Genomic DNA, 22,550 nt, shown 5'->3' on the forward strand with positions numbered 1-22,550 from the left:
GCTAGATCAGGATTTTATAATTCTTGAAATGTAAATTAATATGAAAACATGGAAAAAATTGAATTCATTTGGGCTTAGTCTGCTGAGTTGGCATAACACTCACATTTTTAGAACAACCTACCTACATTAAGAGGCATCATAATCAATATTTGTGCATCTGTCATGCAAAGGACAGTTTGTGCTTTGTACACAGAGGTCCATCATAGCAAGTATCTTACTTAACTTAAAACATACTGTTATCCTTATATAAAAGTTGTGATGATTTTATCTTAAGTAACTTTTACAGTGAACAGATTGTGAGCAACGGTAATGAGGCATGCTTAAAGGGAAATGGGCCATAGCACAGATTTTAGCACCCTTGGTTGTACAAAGCATGATGAGCTCCACAAGTACTCTGCTGAGACTTCTGAATTCTTCACAAAACAGTTTTCCATTTGTCTCTCTCACAGATTCACTTGCACAGAATTAGGCTGTTCATCTTACTAATAGATCTTAATGTAAAAAGGAAAAAGCCTAGAATAATCCTCAGGGCACCAGTTAAAGTACCTGACATACTCAATTGGAACACCAATGCAGAAATAACTATGGTTTATTCAGTATTACAGTATGTTCTGCTGGCAAAATGTTACTTCATGTGAACATTTAGTGTAGAAATGAAAAAGGTTGCTTCTTACTTGTTTGTCGAGGAATTCTCTGGCATCCTTCTCAATGTGACCCTCGTACAGATTGGTAGTCAAACTCATTAGCCCCACTTTTGACAGGCCAAAGTCTGTAAGTTTTATATGGCCCATGGATGTTACCAACAGACTGAAAAACAGAAAGTTTTTAAGTCATTGTGATATAATTCAATATTATGTGCTTCTCATTGTTATTATTATTACAATTATAATACTTAGGGGAAAATGTTTCATTAGCATTGTTGAATTATAAATACAATTTTAAAAGTACTTTAACTGGTACAGAATGAGCAGGTCAAAAATCTAAGTCTTACATTTGTTACTATTACTATCAGAAGTAAACAAACTTTTCATGTGCGACTGAAAAACATCTTACAGAACCACAGAGGTCTTGAGAGCTGGGTACTTAAAGCTTTGAAGAAACAGTTATCATGTAAAAGACCTAAAATAGAATATGTGTCATTTTCGAAATGAGGTGAGTATTTTGCATCTGTAACAGGCTGGGTCAGTCATGCATTTGGAAAAAACCTCAGGGTATTAAGTTAGTAACTAATACTATACTAACTAATACTTCCTGCTATGAAGCTATTGTCAGTCAACACCTATGACTTCAATTATTTTTCCTTTTTTTAAATTGTGAAACAGAAAGAACAGCAATGAAGTTGCAAGGGCCATACTTCATATTTCAGCTATTTGCTGTAATGTCAACTTACTTGTATAGGAGTGACACTGTGCTTTTAAATATTGAAACTGAAAACCCTAACCCCTCAAAAAAAAAAAAGCAACCCTCAAAACCCAAGCAACTGGAGATGTTTCTGCATCTGGTCAATTTTGTCTTCAAAAATGCAAATACCTGCAAGTTGATGATATTTTGTGTTTTCAGTGTTTTAAGTACACTCTGAAAAAAAATTTCCAAATTGACAAAATGTGGTTCTCTTCATTCTAACAAGAAGAATAAATACCTTTTTCTTTTTAGCTATTCTGATAGCTAAAGCCTCTTCCATCTTAAACACAGAAAACTCTTAACAGCTCTTTTGGAAAAAAATGCATTTTCTGTAACCGCAAGTAATGAAAATTCAAATATTTTGAAGGAACTGTGCATCTACGTAACATTTACAATAAAAAAATAATTCTAAGCAAGTTCAAACCTTTTATATCTTATCTAACAATTTCAAACTCCTCTTTCAGTTATATTCTATATACATACTTGTCAGGTTTCAAATCCCTGTGTACAATTCCATAATTATGAAGGTATTCCAAGGCCAGAACAGTCTCTGCAAAGTACATCCTTGCCATGTCTACAGGTAAGGGACCCATATTCTTCATCAAAGTAGCACAGTCTCCACCTATGGAAACAGTATGTGGAAAAACGTTCCAGATGACTCTATAAATTCTGAGGTGTAACAGTATAAACCATATATGGTGCTAAAAGGAACTTAGAAACTGCAGTCATAAGATTTTATTTTCTAGTCAGATGACTCAACCAAACTTGTAAGCCCCAGAGCTACTGTACTGGAAGTAGTGTGAAGCTGGGAGAGGGCACTACAAAGATTCAGCTGAGAATCAATAATGTCAATAATAATCCATAAGGAGAAAACAAACAAATAATCTGGGGGGATGGGGAGTGGTGGAAGCCCACACAACCATACCTCAGGACCCCTTCAGTACTGCTTCTGTCCACTGTTCTCCTTCAACAATAGCACATTTTCAAAGCGTTTCCTCTTTCTTGTTTCTTTGTAAAAACAATTACTACAAATCCCCCAACACTTGCTACTGAAAATTTCAGCTCCAGAAAAAAAAGCAAACATTTTCAAAAGCAAACTTTGAATGCTAGCACATTTTCAATTACAATCTATAAGGAACTTACTCTAAGAGCAGTTATTTCCCATTATAGCTGGAACACAAGTGTTTTACAAGCTGTTTACCAGGAGATAATGACTGGTGAAAAAAAAGAACCACCATGCTGTTGGATCTGGTTGCTAAAATCTGAATTGCCAGAGTATGGAGGACACACAGGGGGCCCCTTCTAATTCAAGTACCATATGGGTTATTTTTCTTTTGTGGTGTAAGGAAATTCTCTTCTTCCTCTGGAAAACAGAAGAGCAATTTTACCTTCTACATATTCCATGACCATGCATAAATGACGTCTTGTTTCAAAGGAGCAATACATGCTAACAACAAATGGATTTTCTGCAAACGTCAGGATATCACGTTCAACGAAGGCCTGTTGGATCTGGTTTCGGAGGACGAGATTCTGCTTATTAATTTTCTTCATGGCAAATCTTTGTCTGGTTTCTTTGTGTCTCACAAAATAAACCGCACTGAAAAGTTCAAATGGGAGAGAAAAAGAAAGAAGTCTGACTAACTACTAAAAATACATTTGAAAATACATTTTTCACTCAATTTTTTAAAACTATATATAAAAAAGATCTGTTCTCAATTTAACCTAGTCTTTCACATTAAAGAATGGTTACAAATCTCATTTTGTTTAAAAACCAGCACTCAAACTAAAACAACTCTTCTGCCCTTCCCTCACCCTTCTAACCAACAGCAAATATAACAGCAGATATAATTGCAAATGCTTTTAGCCCAGGCAGATTTCATGCATTCCCATCAACAAAGGATTACATACAAAATCCAGCTATGGCACAGTATTATAAAGGATTGTGACAAATGCTTATTCTGTAGGTGCGCTGATGGGAAATTATGACTCAGTCCAGGAAATTTTAAAACATATCCCAGGTCTCTCATGAAGGTTGCTTAGCAGTTGCTCGAAGGGGTGGCTCCTCATTAGCAGTGTAAAATCTCCTGCTCTTGTTCAGTCCCTGACCTCAGTACTGATCCGTATCAGAGGAAGGTCACCAGTAGGTAACCCAAAACAAAGATCACTGTGTTAACTACATGGTAGTGTGGGGCTTGTGGTGTATCTTGACTTGCAGAATTTCCACTCGGGTGCAAGATTTCCTGTATAGTTGGTAAGGTAAAGACAATGCAGTGAGGGAAGCAAAGAAAAGGAAACCTCATTTGGGCAACTCTTCTGTCTTTCAGGTCTAAGGAGAAGGTATTACGCTGCTGTGAAACACTCAGAAGGACTTCACAGCTGCACTTCTCAAAATCCCATGAGGCAAATCCTGAACATTTTTGCCTCGCTTGAAATCTACCTTATAGAATTTAATGCTTATACCATTGCCAGTATATAACTATCACAGTGTTTATGGAAAGAAAGCACTTAAAGGAGAAGATGGGGGGGAAGGGCAAAGAAATGGGATTCAATTGTGAAGTTTTTTAAATTCAATTAACTTAAATTCAATTAACTATCTCCGTGAGGTCCAACTATCAGCATACAATTAATTATATAAACATAAAAAGTAACACTTGCCTTATTATTTCTATAAAGATCTTCACACAGCTACCGAAGTTTTAGGCACTGAAAAAATTAGGACTTCTCCTATCCTTTGTGAAGGAAAACTTTCTAGACAGTATAGTTTCTCTTACTGATTTCAAAAGCTTTTATTAATCCCTCATTCTTGTCTGAGCATGGGGCAGGTAAAAGACATTACACAATCATGAAGGTAGGTAAAAACCACCTTGGGCAAAACCCATGACAAACCCCACCCTTTGTGCCTCCTACTGAGTCTCACTCCCTTCTGCCCATCCCAGGCTGGAACACAGACTGAGTTATTCATCTCCAGGACTCCTCCCTGCTGACTTCATGCCTTGTGTCGTGCAACTCTTCCTACCACTCCCCTCATATTCACTTCTCTCTCCAACTCTTACTCTTACAAGCCCCTGCCATGCTTTTCTTTCCCTTGCATTCTGGTTTTCCTCTCTAACTTGTTGCTTTCTCCGGTCAGCTTCATAATCTCCTATAGCATCTTTTCTTTTACCTATTTCAGTCCCTCTCTGCATTCCTGACATGCAGAAAATTATTGCCTGAAGTCTCCATTCTTCAAAAAAAACCTAGTCAGATGAATGAACTAAGGACTGACTGAGGACTTGGCATACAAGTATTCCTCTAGAGTTTCAAACTGGACAGTGTGCAAGATGGCCTCTTAAAAGGCAAACAGAAACCACAGCATATTATTACAGCATCTTAATAAATCCTCCTTTCAGATCATACATATCTGCAAGATCATTACTAACATATTTTAAAATGAATAAAGAGTAAGTTCCAAGAACTATCTAGTCCTGTAAATATGTGGTACATGTTGCTATATTTTCCCAGCTGTCTAAACTGCATCTTCAGTCTTACAGTCACAAGAAGGTAACTTTCCACTAGGATTCTGTTGTTTCTTAGAAAAAAAGCTGTTTAGCTCAAATGTACCACTCATGAGACAACTGCAATGCAATAGTCTCTCCCATTTTTACACATGCATACACTGTTTAAGCTATACAAAGTGCTTCTAAATGATCTTCAGCACACAAAAATGTCTAACATTCCTCACATCCTCTGGTCACAGTAATCCCAGCAAACAACATTTATGCCTTATGAAGAAACCTATACCCCAGCCAGCAGCATGCTGATCATCAAATGCTGCCCATAATCTTCAATATATTATAAAGACAATTTCAAATTTAAGGATTCTGTGACACCAAAACAGTGTAGGGAGAGCACTCAGGCTGTCCTGTCAATTGACTGATTGACAGTGGCATGCCCTGTCGCCCTGCAAAGCCACAACCAGAGTGGTACTGTTGCATCCTCCTGTTGTTTCAAATGAAGAATTTGATTTCCTATCTTCCCTGATCTGTTTTCCTAACAGCAACAAGAGTTTCCAAAGCATCCCCTGATTTCACTGTGCGAATTTCAACAGGTATGCAAGTGCTCTGTATTTACTGATGCTGTAGCTCAACATGGCAAAAAAAGCTTAGCTTTCAAAGGAAATAAATTCATAAAGAACATTCATTTGGCAGTGTCCAAACATTATCTTATTTCACTTTCAACATAAATATCAGTCTGAAAACCTATCTCTATGATAACTCTAGTTAGGTACAACTACAAAACACTGCAAAAGTGGTAAGATAACAAAAACAAACAAAAATATTTAACTGGGTTCCTGAAGTAGTCCAACTCAAATATCATGCCATCTATCACTCCAATCCTACAGTCATGATTCCTGTTTTTGCTCTAAATTGAAAAATCTCTAATTACCAAAAAAAATCCACATAGGTTTCAGGCCTAGTTTACAGCTCTCCAATAACTACAACTTTCTGAGCCATTTTACAACCTAGTCTACATTCAGTGTTTAAGGCTAATATAGCTGACACTATTTTTTAATCTGTCAGAGAAGCCTGAACTCCTTGTGGAGACACAGGTACTGTACCTACTGCTTAAAAATTATACCTGCTGACCAGGAACTTTGTTTCATTTTTACCAGCAATTTCCTGAGAAGAGATTGCTAAATTCTGTTCTACCCTGGAATTATGTCTCATGTTGCTTCCAGTGAAGAGAAGATGCTTGTGAGGCTGTGGTTTATATTATTTGGTAAAGTTTATAGATAATTATTTAAGATCAGAATTAAAAGCAGCACTGCACCACCTCCTAACAAAGCAATGCCTGTGACCAGATCAGAGTTATTTGGGGGCAGAAGGAAATGCTACCTAAAGCTCTACAGCTCTCAGACAGTGCATCCCAGCCTTCTGCTTGCAATATTTCAGACTTATCCTATTCTGCCTAGAAAGAAATAAGAAGCTGGCCGTATGACAAAGAGAACATGTTGGCCGTGGTCCTTCTCTCACAACTGGCATTAGTGCTAGTTGTTCTAATATGTCGTCAATTTTGAGTAATAAAACCACCTCTGCATACCTAACAGTACCAATGCCTTCTACCTTTATGGCAGCTAGTAAACACAAATTCAAAGTAATGAAACTGCAGTCCAAAATTCTGATGGGTAAACTGTCTTGTGCTATTTTAGTGAACCTACGAAGTTACACTTCCACCTGTCCCCTTCTACTTCTGAACCAGTGGCTGCCATGCTGATGATGAATTAACCTGACTGATGGGGTTTTATTCTACAGCTGGTAACTTTCTTAATCCTGCTCCAAACATACCTATACATGAGCAAGTACTATCAACAGAGTGGAGAAGAGACAGAGGCACTACTCACAATGACATGCAGCAGCTGCTCAAGATACACTGCTTCCGAGTTTTTTAATTTATCAAGCAACACCATTACCCAGTATGTCATGTATGCACTGATACTACCATCCCTGCAAAACTAAAAGCATTCCAGAGAGGAGAAAAAGTGGTATCATGTATTTGCTTTAAAATAATACAGTTATACATTGAAGAGACATTGAACTAACATTACTTGCTTCCCTGAAATCAAATGTAATTTTTATTTTGTTGAATTTTTTCAGGGACCCAGGCTGATGCTAACCTGAAGAGATGCACACTACTACCTGCTACCTCTCACAAGCTGGAATGTGGAAAAAAATGTTGTGATTGCAATAAAAATTTAAAATTTTGGAAATGAGAGTTTTGTCTGGCTGAAGAAAGTCAGATAGACAGCTTGTGAAGTCATTAATGACTTGGCCAGAATCCTACACATTTACTGATTCACAGCTTGTTTAACTTCTTGTATATTCCTAGCCATTCCCAACAGCCTCATCTACTACACCTCATATACTATACAGTCATTTAATTGCACTACAGATGAGTTTACCCAATCAATTAAAAGCAGACAACTGCTAAGATATTTACTCAAGCCCTCACAAAACCAATAGCTTTTACTTAAACTCATCAAATTTAACATATCTGACAAATCTCTGCTATAACATGCCAAGACCAACAATTACCCTGTCAAGTAATCAAAGCTTTCCATTTCACTGATAAAGACAAAAACACCACAGCAAAGGAAAAGAGTATTATAGGGTTTTCTTTAAATTAGTTCAGATTTAAGCCCTCCATTATAGCCTCAAAATAAGTAAAGTATTATAACAACATCCTTTGGTAAGGCAGAGCACAAATATGCCCACTGACATATTTCAGAGAATGAATCAATGAAGCACAGGCAGAATTCACATATACTTAGATTATTTAAAAAATTAACAGCCTGGAAAAACATAGAAGGGAAAATACAATTGTTGTAGCATAACAACAATAGCTTTTGTTTCAGGTACTTGTACATGTAAATAAACTACAATCAATGCCTTCAGGATAGTTTCTTGCTTTATTACACACCGTTTCATAGATGGGTTACACAGCATTCAGGTTATCTTGATGTGTTTTCCTTAAAACTTGACCATAACATTTGAGTAAATAAACCGTCAACTGTACTGCTGCCAGCAGCAAAAAGAAAACCCTACTTTAATAAAGACTAGAAAATTGGTCTGTTGATTTTACAGTATGTCTGACATAGTAGAGATTTTCAAGCATACAGATAGTTTTGAAAAAAATCATATCCTAGAGAACTTAGGAGCACAAGCCTCCTCAATTTACAGTATTATACACGCGCTAAAATCACTTTTAAAAGTGAGTGAACACTTTTAGAAGTTTATTGTCTCACATTTCACTGTGTTCCTTTCCCTCTCTATGTACTGAGTTTGTATAGCAAGGTTTTGGTAGTGGAAGGACTACAGGAGGCCACAGTGGAACTGGTTTCCTGGTACAACCTGTGACCCTGGCAGGGGCCCACAGCAACAGGCTGTGCCTGAAGAACTGCACCCCACACTGCAACTCTCTAGGGAGGGCTGCTGCTCATGGGATGGACTCACGTTGAAGAAATGTATGGAGAACTGTCTCCCATGGTAAGGACCCCACACAAGCAGAGGAAGGACTCTCCTCCCTGAGCAGCAGCAGGAACAACACGTGATGAACTCACCATAATCCCCACTCCGTGTGTCCCTGCACTGCTGCGGGGAGGAGGCAGGGCTGGGAAGGTTGGAGTGGTGGTGGGGGGAGGGGGGGGGTTTAAGGTCTCATTGTACTTCTCATTATTCTGCTCTAATTTTGTTAGCAGTAAATTCAGTTAATATCTCCAATTCCAGTCTGTTTTGCACTTAATGGTATTTAATGCGTGATCTTTCCCAGTCTTTATCTCAACCCATGAACCCTTCATTGTATTTTCTCTCCCATGTCCAGCTGAGGAGAGTGACGGAGTAGCTTTGGCAGGTGCCAGGAATCCCACTACAGGCTGTTTTCTCATTTTTGATTTTTCTTCTAAGTAATCACTTGAAAGAAAAAGAAAAAACCAACAAAATCTACTTTGTTATTACTTCCTTAAAGATGGAAGTAATATCACTCTACTAAGGAGATGAGCTTTTCAGTTTCCACTAATACTACAGCATTATCATCTGGCAGCCTACCCCCGTTTTTACACTTGCTAATGAAAAGAATGATACATGAAGAATCTGGATATACTCCAAGCTGGTTATTCTCTAGTACCTTTCTTTTCTTCAAGTATTTACCATGGTCTCATCCAAGTTCCACAGTATTGCATTGCCAATTTTGTGTATTATTGGCACTTAAAAGATAATCAATAAGCCTTGATTTTCCCTGCCACAAACACGAAGAAAAAAACATGTGTAGCATAGAAGACCACGGCTTTTCATCTGTTCTTTTCCATCTCTGCAGATACGTTTTTGTCTCTGGTTTCAGGTGGACAGTTTTCTCCAGTCTGTATTTCTTAATGGCTCTTTGAGCTTTCTTTTGGCTGTAACACCCATGGAGCAAGAGGCACACGCAGCTCTACTGAACCTCTGCCTTCAGGTGCCAGGCCTCACTCTGCTGACAGCTGTATGCTGAGCTGCAGCTGCTCCTTCCTCTCCCCATCCCTCAGCACCTGAAAACTGCTCCAAACTGAGAAAGGTTCAGTGACTCTTGGCACCTCTTTCTCCAACAAGAGCCTACCCCACACAGTTCCTTTTATACTCCAGTAAGAAAAAGAGATGAAGGGATTAATGGAGGGGACTTAACATCTGCCAAGGGAAGGAGAAAGGGGTGCAGCCAGGCAGGGGAGTAGCATCTACTGCTAACTGCTGAGAGGCAGGATTTTGAGATGCTCGGGTAACTGGGAGAAGGTGAGATATGGTAAGCACCAAGTTTGTCTGCGAAGAAGTTCTGAGAAAATTGAGCAGAGCTTGACTAGTGAGAAATTGTATTTGACTATTTATATAATTTTAATGCAGAATTTTCATTTTAAATTTTGCTTGGGACTTTTGCTGAGTTATGAAAAAATGTCTTGGCCACAAGCGGCCTCCATACAAGCTACCACAGCCAACAGTCTAGGCAGTACTAAATGCCTCCTGTTCCAGAACTCATGGCTACCTTGAACTAAATTTCATCAGAGAGAGCCCAACAGCCTCAGGCCATTCAGCAGGCCCACAGAACTCCAGTGGGTAGATTGCAGGTGCTGTTTCTCCTATGTCAAAGATCCCTTCACAGAGTGCTCCATCCTAGCAGCTTGATGCCTCTTCCCACCTCAAGCAGAGTCAGTCTAATGGGGTCTGTGCTGGAAAGCAGCACCACCCTCTCTGCCAAGCTGTGACATTGGCTGATTTGGCAGTGGGCTCCTCACCTCAAGATGGAAACCTCTCTTTTTTGAGACAGTTTCCAACCCTCTCGTTCCTGCAGGTTACACAGAGCAGCTCCTGTCTTAACATGTTTCAGTGCAGAGGAGAAGCCAAACAAGGATCTAACCAATAGTACAGGATCAGAAAGGGGACTGAAGACAGACTCCACCACTGCACAGTACTTCCAGAAAATATTCTGTATTCATTTAGAGATACAGAATTTTCTCTTGGTCTTCTAGGGTATCTTCAGATGACTTATGTATCACTAGGCAGTAAGCTGTGCACTCTCCAAGTATCCAGAAACAAACCAAGAAATAGCAATTCCTTTAAAGCTAATTGGTTAAAATTTGAGAACTAGAATAGCATCCACAAAGTAACAAAACACTGTTGCCCTACTTCAGGAAATTCGTTTCTATTGCAATGATACTTCTAGGTCAACTAAGCACTCATTTTTATCCGTCTCCCTACAGATTACATGTAATTCTCTCTCACATCTGCATAAACACAGTATTATAAAGGTGAGCTTAAATCTGCCCTTTGATTTATTCACATTTCATCTTTGGCGTGCTAGCTGATTCTGAAAAATCTTTCTGATGTACTATTCAGTACTTTAATTTAGTGCAGCACAGAGTAATTCATCACTGCCTAGCAAACTTCCCAAAATCTTGTCAACTTAAAATACTAATAACAAAACAAGAATGCAAAATGAAAAAGCAGAGCGCAAACTCATCTCTCACACAAAGACCCCTGAAATAAGAAATAATGGGAAAATAAGCAAAACTAAAATGCAAAAGAGCTGCCACAGTCAGAGATTACTCACCCATAAGCTCCATTACTAATCAGTTTAATTGTTTCAAAATCACTTTCCCGAGGTTTCCTCTGCAGCTTCAGCGAGGTATTAGAGCTCTTCAAAGTAAGAGATGAGAATGAACAAAGTTAATAAAACACATTTTTTCAAAACTGGGGAGAAAAAACCCAACCATCACCAGGCTGTCACACTGATGAGCCAGGTAAAAGTTCTGGACAGCCAGCCACATAGCCAACACAGAGAGGGACCAAGAGGCTCCTGAAACAGAGCTACTTTTTCATCAAACAGGTATCTGCTGCACTGCAGCAAACTGTCCACTTCTCTCCATGCACAGGTTACAGTCACCAAGGCTTCTGGTAAAGTAGTTACTGGCAATTCTTGAGTCATGGACTTCTGTGAATTCCACATGGCACTCGTTGGACACTGCCTTCCCATTCTAGTAAATCTGACTTTTGTATTACAGCTGGTAGCAGGAAACTGTTGATGAGCCCTTGTTCACTCAAATAAACTGCACACACTTCAAACTAATGTTAGGATAGAGTGTGATATAACAGAGAGGATGGTGAAAAGAGACAAAATGAAAGAGAAAAAGATGGAAAATAAAAACACATTAGCTCTACCCCTAAAGAGGTCACTTTAATCTACTTCTTTGTCAGAACTTCTTCAACACCAAGTTGCCCTCAGTATGGCAAAACCTTCTTTCTAGTTTGAATTTTTAATTGAAAAATCAAAAGATGTGTGAATTAGAATTGGGGTTCAGGGGGAAAAGATGAAGGCACTGGACTCCAAAAGCAGACTTCCAGACCCACAAGATCTTTTTCAAGTGTCTTTTGAATCTCTAAGAAATTCCATGATCCTTCCCCAGGCAGTTTAGTAACAGTTGGAAGTTGAAAGTAGAGCTGGCTTAAACATTTTCAATTAAATGCTTGCTAAAAAAAATTCAGTGCAAGACTAGTGAAATGTTAATATAATGAACTACACAGGAAGTGACAGAGAGGACTTAGTAATTACTCAGCCCACTTGTCTGTCAGTACAGGATTCTTCCTAATTGCTATTTATGATGATTGTGAGCAGTCCTGTTCTTGAAAGTTACAGTTTCTGTCACTCCTCATGTGTGTTTACTGCACAGCCACATTTTGAGATGTTTCCAAATATACCCTCTATAGTTTTCTTTACTGATTTCATCATCTCCCCTATCTACATTCCTTTGTTATACCACATTATCCTTTCTGAATTTCTTCAGATTTGCACAATTCAAATAACTTCACAATTTCAACTGCTTAGCTAAAGCTAAGCCACTTTGCGCCTTAGATTCAGTTAAGTACTCTGGCACTTCCCTTAAGCTTTCTAGTTATTTTGTCCTTTCTCCAATTTGTCAGTAAATGCTGCTCAGGTCTAATAAAGTATTTCAAATGCAGATGAATTAAAGCAGCAAAAATACCTTGTCAATTACAGAATCCTTCACAAGTGGCACTTTGCCAAATATTAAAAAATATCCCAATATTACATGACATGTACCAGAGAATGATGTTTTTTGTTATGTATTAGAACAGGTCTAACAGATAATCCATGCCTGCTAACATTTGTAAATACATGTTAATGTACCACTGAATTACCTAGACATCCCCTAAAACTGTTCTTGTTTTCACTATCCACTTGCACTGAAAATCAAGACTAAGTTGTAGGAACTTCATCTACTCTGTTGACTGAAATCCAAGGTATAAGAACCAACTTTTAAACATAAGAATTTAAAATAGTCGCATTTAAGCTCAAAATCAATGTGTCCAACTTGCTTTTCTTTTGTCGTCCCGAGCAAACATCTAACAAAATATTACTGTAAGATACACATTGTGGTAGGCAAGTGTTTTCAAACACAGATTCAGAAGAATGATGTACAACCTTTCCCACTGTAAACTAACTTTCTGAATGCAGGCTATTTGCTAGCATATTCATTCCTTCTTCGTCTCTTCACTGGATCTGTTCAGAATCTCTCAATCTGATCACTAGCTGCCTCTGTGAATGACTGTTTAAAAACCTCTTTAAAATACACTGTTTTATTAAACAGTAATACTTCTAAAAAAAAAAGGAACACGTTGATTTAATAGAAAAAAAGAAAGCAGCAGTGTATTTTCTGGTAAAGTTATTGCCATATGGTAAACACTAACTTTGTGGAAGATGAAGGCATTGAGTTGTCTTGGAAAACAGGTAGAAAGCTCGGTTATACCTTTTGAAAGCCTTCTGCCTGAAGAGCTTCACAGAGTAAGTGTATTAACCAATGTTTATTCAATCCTTTCGCACATACCAGGAAAAACCAGAACAGGCAGGGTTGGGGGAACACACCAGATTTTCCTTGTTCACATTCAGCAAAAGCAGCAACATAAGAGGGAAGCTTACATTTATTGATTCTTCCGTTTCCAGAGTGTCTGCTGTCCCACTGTCACAATTAGCTAGCTGAGCTATTTCTGGAAAGAAAAATTAAAAACTTCATTTTAAACTATGGAAAATACAAAACTAAATGGCGCACAGAAAACACGAGAAGTGAGATCCTTCTAGACTACTTAATAGAAAAAAAAAAAGAACAAAGCCAAAACCAAAAAGCAACAACAACAAAACAAACAAACAAACCCTGTAGCACTTGAAAAGTAACTTTCAGGGCATCTCCAAGCATATATTAAAAAAATCCACTCAGGAAATGAAGACCTGCTATTCAGTGCCTATGTAATAATCTTCCACTGAAGCAAGGAAGATTAGCCATGAAGCAATAAAGACCAGTACCGTTTTCACTGCTGAGACCTGGGAATTTCAAGAGCTGTGTGCAAAGTGAGCTCTAAGGGAAAGACAGCACTAATCTGCTAAGACTCCTAGGATCTCAGCCTCTGAGGGGATAACAGTAGGTGCCATCCTTCTTGGGCTCCTTCACAGTTACATCAAAAGCTTCTAGTTTAGACCTAAGACGGACTCTAAACAGTTTGCTTCTTCTACAAAGAAATGCTGCTAAGCTTACCAGAATAAACTAAAAGTCCTTTTCATGGAAGCTTATCATTTACAGAGTGACTAATACAGATTAATTCTCTGGGAAAGTAAGATTTTAGAAGTCTACAACCTTATCAGATTGTCCCTGCCCCTGTCAACCTATGCTGCAGAGCTCCTAAGCCCAGTGTGTTCTTCAGGGTGGGTAGTAACCAAGAATTTATGTGGGTAAAAAAAGCCAAACACTAAAAGGCTTCAGCAACCATACACATATTTAATTATATATCCTACATAGCCAAAGATGCAAATTCTATCACAATTATGTCCTGTGAATCAGAAATAAGACCACCTAAAATTTGCAAGATTAGTTTTTATCTCAAGACTGTTAACTGAATTTATGACTACAAAATATAACTGAATATTAACACAGGATACCTAAACTGGATTTTTCTATAAAAAAAAATTATTATTATTACAAGTGAAATGCTCTGCAACACTTTCTGCAATTTTAAAGCAAATTAAGCACACAGATAATTTCCTGTTGGAACAGCTAAATTTTTAAGGAGTAACTGTCATTTGTAACCACTATACAAACCAAAACGTGCTAACTGTAAGAAACAGAAAAAATTAGAGTGTCACTTCAAAATCCAAACAGATCTTTGAAGTGTTAAAGAAGCTAAAAAATATTCCAAAAATTAAGTCCATAAACAGTGAAAAACATGCCTGCTAGAACAAACAAAATCTTGAAGAAAAAGAATTATATAGGCTGAACCTGAAGTGGATTTTCCAGTCAAAAGTCACGGTTTGGTGAACACAGGGGTTTTAGAATAGAAGAGCTGATGAAACCTTTATTGTATGGGCGAGAACCAAGCTAGCTGGAGTAATATACTTTGACAGCCTTCTCAACTGAAATGACTTTCCTAAATAGCAAATTAAAACAATCCTTCTTGAAACAAAACTTCTGCAAAATAACCATTATCTGAGAAATCCATATTATTTGCAAGCAGTAGGTACTAATGGGATGGAACCAAAAGTCAGCTTTCAAAACAGGGATCTATGGAACCATTTTGCAGTGCCTGAAGAGATTTTCCAAACCCATCTAAATACCATTAAACATCTGTCCTTTTTCTTCCATTGATTTAAACCTTTTCTGAAGACTCATGATTCAGGTAAAGGTAAAGATGGTAATTTAAAAAACATGGGGAAAAATTTCTCCCCAGGGAACTCTTCAGAAATGCAGCCACCTCTCTCTGCTAAGTGATCAATCTGTTGTGGTATTGCTTTCAGTATAGTATAAATTTATCTAGCATTATCACCAAATAATACAAGCATCATTTCACTCAAAGAAAGGACACTACAGGTATGACAGCAAACAAAGGAGGCAAGTAGAGAAAGATCTAAAGTAGGTTGCTTTTTCCTGCAGATGAAAGAAAATCCTTTGCATGAACACTGAAGACACAAATTAACATCTTGGCTGAAAATATAATTCTGTGTTACAGGGTAAGTAAGTAGTGCAACTGAGGTGCACTTTTTTTGTTTTGAAAAACTTGGTTCTGCTTTTTAAAAAATTTTTAAAAATTTTCTATTTTTACATAAAAGGGCTTTAAAGTTCTTGAGGATGATCTTCCCATAATATTTTTATAGTAATGAATGCAGTGCTCCCATTAATTCTCTTTGTAAACCATTAATTCCAGGGCACAAACCCATAGTGCCCCTCTCTTCATTGTTGCTTAAGTAGCATCCCTATATATAGAGACATCCATTAACATCAAAACTAGAACATCTAAGAAGTCGTTGCACAGTGATTTATACTGCTTATAAATATTACTTTTTTTGGTGTGTGGGAGGAAAGCATTAACACAAATCAGATGGCCTAAATTACCTATTACAAATACTCATATACATTAATCTTAAAAAAAAAACACTAAATAATTCAATTGCTCAAATCTCCAATTGAACCAAAAATCAGTAATCCATAGGTCATACACTCCTCAGTATTTACTGGCAAACCACACAGAACATTGTTCCCTTCAGAAAAAACCCAACATTTCAATTATCATTTGAATGCTTCGAAGTTTTTATATTCATTAATATTCAGTTTATGAAATATAGTAAGATGTGTCCTAGATGAAGTATGCTCCCATTAAACAAATACTTAGTTAAAGAAAGCATTCCTTATTTATATATAGGCATTTGTTTCTAGACTTCTCTTAAAATTAACTGTCCAAAAAACAATTCAAAGTTGTTATTAAACATGGGTAGTCACAGATTCTTGACTACTGCTTAGGAACACTTTTATCCAAGTGGCCAGGAAGAGTCAATGAGAAAGATAAGGTTCAACCGGCAGAACCAGAGTCAATAATACAAAACTCTCAACCCACACTCCAAACTAAATCTTGCATACTTATCAATGAAGAATTGATGAATTGTCAGTTTAGGACAGACCAACAGCTCACCAAATCCAGAAGACAATGCTTTATCTCACAGGGAATTTCAATACTTCTTGATTTTTTCCAAAACCAAAAGGAAAAAAGTATTTATGTATTTTTTCCCAATTTGTCTGGCTTCCTTTGCTGCAGCCCAAATATAAACAAAAAGCATCAAAGATGTTAATCTGTATCTCAGACAAAAAAATTATTCTAAATTTGGATGAGGAAGTTCTGTGAAGATAGGAAGTGGACTAATAGGCTTGACTTTCTTTAGATCTGTTAATATAACATTAATGTCATAGGTAACAATATTCAATCTAACTGAATTAGAACTAACCAAACTCCTGATACAACTAGCAGTGCTGACCTTTGCTTTAGTTCAGCAGCACAGTTTTAAAACACAATATACTACTCTAATTTAATAACATGTTCTTACATCATGAAAGCTAGCACAAAAAAAGGTTTATCATAGTTTTTTGCTATGATTTTGTGCTATCAAGCCCTTTCCAAGTCCTGCTTGATAACACAGCAGACAAGCTAACTGGCACCAGCTAGGATCATTTTTCCATTATGGCATTTCTGCTAATTTCTTCCAAGTTGCAGAACTAGCACTGAATACAATGAATCGATTTCTATTTGTCACCACTGTTAGAACCTGGACTCAGGAAGGCAAAGAAGACGATCTGGCTAGGAGAGAGAAGTAATTCTAGTTTTTTCAACGCTGTCCTTCAAAGAACCATAGAATGCCTTGGGTTAGAAAAGACCCTGAAGATCATCTTACTCTAAGCCTTCCACCAAGGCCTGGGACCCAGAATCACAGTATCAATTGAGCTGGAAGGGACCCAAGAGGATGATGAGTCCAGCTCCTGGCCCTACCCAGGACAACCCCCAAGACTCACATCATGTCCTGAGAGCATTGTTCAATGCTTCTTGAACCCTGTTAAGCTGGTGCTGTGACCACTTCCCTGGGGAGCCTCTTCCAGTGTCCAGCCACCCTCTGGGTGAAAAACCTTTTCTTGATATCCAACCTAACCCCCCCACCCCGACACAACTTCAGGCCATTTCCTTCAGATAGATCCTGTCACTGGTCACCAGAGACTGGTCCTGTCACTGGTCACCAGATCAGTGTCTGCCCTTCTGCTTTCCCTCGTGAAGAACCTGTGACTGCAATGGTGTCTCCCCTCAGTCTCCTCCAGGCTGAACAGACCAAGTGACCTCAGCCATTCCTCATCCTGATTCCCCTCAGGCCCTTCACCCCTCCATGCCCTCACTGGACACTCTCCAGTACTGTCCTTCTTACACTGGAGCACCCAGAAGTGCCCCCAGCACTCGAGGTGAGGCTGTCCCAGTGCAGAGCAGAGCAGGACAATCCCCTCCCTTGCCTGGCTGGTGATGCTGTCCCTGATGCCCCACAGGACACACTTGGCCCTCCTGGCTGCCAGGGCACTGCTGGCTCATGTTCAGCTTGCCATCACCTTGCCCAGGGCTCCTTTCCATGGCACTGCTCTCCAGCCTCTCATTCCCCAGTCTGTCTGTACATCCAGGGTTGCTCCATCCCAGGTGCAGAATCTGGGATTTCTCCTGTTGAATTTCATATGGCTGATGATTTACCAGCCCTCTAATTTTCAAGGTCTCTCTGCAGAGCCTCCCTGCCCTCGAGAGAGTCAGCAGCTCCTCTCAGTCTTTTATCATCTGCAAACTGGCTTTGTATCCCTCCCAGTCCTGCACCCAAGCATTTCTGAAGATGCTGAAGAGCACAGAGCCTAAGGTGGAGCCCCGTGTGTCACCCCATTCACTGTAACCTTTTGAGCCTGACCCATGAACCAGCTGCTCTCCCATCATGTGATGTATTTACCCATCTGTGTGCTGAACATTTTGTCCAGCAGGACACTGTGAGACAGTACTGAAAGCTTTACTGAAATCCAAGAAGATGACACTAACTGGGGTCCCGTAACCAGCTAGGTGTGTTACCATGTCACCTTCCACTAGACCACACTGCTCAGAGCCCCATTCCCTCCAGTCTTAAACACTTCCAAGGATGGGGCACCACCACTTCTTGGGCACGTTCCAGTGTCTCACCACTTTCACAGTAAAGAAAAATTCTGCAGTGACAATCCCTCCACTGGAACCTAAGTTCTCCCAACAAAAGCCCCCAACATGCACTCAAATCACACAGAAAATTAATGGGATAGTCTTCTCAGAGACTCCAAGATGAAGGAACCTGGGAGCACTGAAAGGCAAACGACAGCTCAACCACGGGTCCTTTATAACTGTGCTTAGATGACAGTCACCATCAAATTATCCCAGTAAATTCCAGCTATGAGGAAGTTGCATTGCAATGAGGAAGTTGCATTGTCAGGCTGGAAGAAGATTAGAGCTATCATTGATACAGTGTATTTGTGAATGATATTTGCAAAAAAAAAAAAAAATCCTGTCCAGAAGAGATGGCCTTTTAAATGTGTTTGTTTGAGCTTGGGAGAGTATAGTTGATGTCAGAAAACACTTGCTCTGCTACCATCTTTAACTTGACCCCTTTTCAGGTACACACAGATTATCAGAATGATAGAACACGTTGAGAAGGAAAAACCTAGAAACTACAGCTGTACCAGGAGATTCACTTACCTTCCAGAGGATCTTTATTTAAGCCCAGCTGGCTAATAATGTATCGAGGGATGTCTGTTTTAATGCCTTGCCCCTCTTTAGCATGGCCTTCAGCTGCTTCCAAAAGATAGTAAAACTCTTCCGGATCAAATTCCTAGAGGAAAAATAATTGTCATAATTTTCTCTGTTGAAACTGGTTCCTTAGGGTCTAACATAAAAAGTTCCTTTGCTTCTTCTAACTCCACATACATGGCACGTTCCTACTAAAAACAGTACCTCTTTATTCTACTAATAGTAGTCTATTAATCTATTCTGATTCTTATACAGCGCAACACAATGTAAGCAATGGAACTGCATTTCACTATTTTAGAGCAATAATTTATATAAGTATTATATTGTTTGCCATCAAAACTTCTTGTAATACTGAGTGAAATGACCTATAAGCAGCAAAAATAAGAATTCAGAGAGAAGACTATCTCTCTGCATGTGTTTGCTTATAAAAATCCACTACAACCATGTAAATATATTGCACTACACTTTTTACTTCTGCAGTATTAATTTCAAGTATTTCTAATCAATATATATGCACTGTGTTTTATGGAAAATACAATTTAAAAAATCACTAACTTTAGAATGAAGATAAAATTGAAATCTGATTTTTAAAATCTGTGCTTCATTGATCCAATGGTTTCAAATTCAGAAATTAAACATTCTCCTGTGGGAACTAACTATATTACAACTATTACTTATACCAAAAAGGCAAGCCTCAACAAAGAACAAAAATGAACAAAAGGAATAGAAACTCAAAACCCTATGCCCAAGTCCCTTGGAAATGCATTTATTTACTACCTTTTATAGAGTATAAAGAGAGAAATACATTGAAAGGAGCAAAGAAGATTATTAAAACAATGTGAATGGGATTTTTTAACACAATTTCTCTCCCTAATGGCATGAATTCATATCAAAACATCTGTTCACAGCTACTGCGTTCTTCGAGGTGTTTGTGCCTATAGGTGCAATCCTTAACAGAGTAATAGCCATCAGTCATTCATGAAACAAAATGGATTTTTTTTTCCTCCAGTAGGTCAGCTCTGTCACAAATATCTGCAAAAGCCAGGCAGACTGCTGAGATAGCTAATTTCCTGACTGTTTTGCAACCAAACATAACTCCATGGAATTTTAGACTACCTGTTGAGTCACAAGGCTCCTGTCCTAAATCCTCAGGCTACTCACAACTTGTAAAGTCAACATCCCAACCCAGAAGGCAGCTTCAGAAATTTGGTACCATGCTTCATTTTGCAAGCATCAAAACTGCTGCAGCTAAAATGAGGAGCTGCAGCATGTCTGAAATAAAGTATCTTTAGAATTTCCAATGTTATGGAAACAATCTTAGTTTTACATGTGTCTTGAAACAATCTTCATCATGTACAACCTACTGGAAAGGACTTAACCACGAACCCATGAACTGTCCAAGCCGCCTCACTTTATTAGCCCAAAGTCACAGGATGCTGCAAACCTGCACAAAAACCTGAACCAATAACTAAACAGTACATGCTATTTCAGTCCTAACTCTCCTCATCTTACATGTCATTGCCAGCTGTATCTCTTAAATGTTATTCTTTGGCACTAAAGCAGCCAACAGCATGATGTTGTGTGCCAAGATTTCTATTTACTTTTGTCACAAAAACATTACCATCTCCTCACCTGCCGCAGTGACAGATAAACAGTTTCTCTTCCACTTACTAGCAAGACAAGGCAATTTCAAAACAGATAATTTTAATCATATGAATGTGTGTGTTTGTGTGTACAACTATCTAAAGACACACATATACATACATAGGTCCAAATAATGAGAAGCAATGAATTTATTTTCTGATCTTCACTTCCAACTCTGCATTTCATTTTCCATATACAAATGGAGAAAAAATATTTAAATAATTGGCAGTAGCTCTTACCACATATGAAAGTGTAAAACCTTTATTCACATGATTATCAAGTAAACTGAAATAGGATTTCACATGCTATGAACACCTGAGACAAGACCACCATCAGAAAACTTTACCAGCTTTACTGTATGGTATCTGAAATGTCTGATGACCACAAAGCTGGAATTTTTTCTTACAATTTTATGAACTTTCTTACAGAGGCTGAAGTTTTCCACACCTAGTATCTACTTCAGACAGATATTCTAAAACACCACACAGTAATATTCAGAAGTTTCCAGAGAGATGCTACAGAAAAAAATCTCTGTAAGTTTACAATTATGTTTATGATCTAAGCTTAACATCTTCTTGCTTGACTGTACATTTGTTCAAGCTGCCTGTATCCGTAGAAATATACAATGCAGGATTGTCACAACCCAGTTTAAGCCTCCTGAATATCCTGTTTTAAGTGAGAACACTAGAAGCAAGCTGTGCTGGCTTTCCCTGCCACAGCTGCTCTGAAACTCAATTATGAGACACAGTCACACCTGGACTTTGCACCACTGTTCTTCCACTCACTTCAGCACACCCAGCAAAAGGAGGGGTGCAAGATGCACATCACTCTACTTGAAGGATAAGGCAGAGCAAGTAGCCTAGGATAAAATCCCAGCGTCAGAAAGTGAGAGCTAAGTGAACAGAGGTTTGGACTAGATCCCATTAAAACTTAGCACTTAGGGAGAATAACTAATAGGCAAATAGACCACCAAGAGAGAACTTTAACTGGAACCACAGAATCATCATAGTTCAAAGAAACCTTTAAGATAATTCAGCCCAATCATCCACCCAGCACCACCACTGTAACTTCTAAACCACTGAACCATCACCCAGTGTGAGATCCAAATACCTCTTGAACACCTCCAGGTAACTCCACCACCTCCTACACAACCTATTCCAATGCCTGACCACTCTAACAGTGGAAAGAAAATTTCAAATATGTAATCTGAATCTCACCTCTCTCAATTTAAGATTACTTCCTGTAGTTCTACATGCACCATATGAGAGACCAGCTCCCACCTGGCACCTTCCTTTCAGGGAGCTGCAAGAGTGATAAGGTGCCCCATGAGCCTGCTTTTTTTGAGACTAAACAAATCCAGCTCCCTCAGCTGTTCCTAGATATATTTCCTAACCTCTTCATGAGTCTTGCCGCCCTTCATTGGATGCACTCCAGCACCTCAATTAGAAAGCTAATAGAGAATGATGATGCTGGGAGCAAGGGCTGATGGAAGAAAGCTAGCAAGCCTGTAATGGAAGGTGTAAAGTATTATTAAGAAGTCCTGACTGCCTACAAGACGTATTTAAGAGCATTTCTGGATGTGTGATAACAGACAAGAATGCAAACCAGAAAGGAAAAAACCAAGGATATGAGAAACTGCATGATGTGAAGAAATATATAAACCCTGTAAACAGAGCAGGGAACAACACACAAGACATGGAATGAACTTCTCAGGGAGAGAAGTAAAACAAGTTCGGATTCAACAGCAGAAGCAGGACATGCTAAGATGTCCTTCTCTCTAAAGTCTTTCTTTTTATTTGTTTTGGTAATTTTTTTAAACATCTCTCATCTCTTTCATGC

At 38.5% G+C, this 22,550-nt stretch overlaps 1 protein-coding gene across 11 annotated transcripts in view; it reads right to left on the reverse strand.

Moving 5' to 3' along the window:
* MAST4 (microtubule associated serine/threonine kinase family member 4) overlaps positions 1-22,550 on the reverse strand; it is a 276,947-nt gene that overhangs the window by 22,679 nt on the left and 231,718 nt on the right. For all 11 annotated transcript variants that reach the window (XM_030968186.1, XM_030968185.1, XM_030968184.1 and 8 more), the window contains 6 exons: positions 19,017-19,149; positions 13,390-13,457; positions 11,008-11,093; positions 2,790-2,998; positions 1,885-2,023; positions 675-807 (listed from right to left, as the gene is read on the reverse strand). In XM_030968186.1, the coding sequence (XP_030824046.1) occupies positions 675-807; positions 1,885-2,023; positions 2,790-2,998; positions 11,008-11,093; positions 13,390-13,457; positions 19,017-19,149 (768 nt within the window). The remainder of the gene's footprint in view (positions 1-674; positions 808-1,884; positions 2,024-2,789; positions 2,999-11,007; positions 11,094-13,389; positions 13,458-19,016; positions 19,150-22,550) is intronic.

The sequence above is a fragment of the Camarhynchus parvulus genome, chromosome Z (assembly GCF_901933205.1).
Source record: "Camarhynchus parvulus chromosome Z, STF_HiC, whole genome shotgun sequence".
Taxonomy (NCBI): Eukaryota; Metazoa; Chordata; class Aves; order Passeriformes; family Thraupidae; genus Camarhynchus; species Camarhynchus parvulus.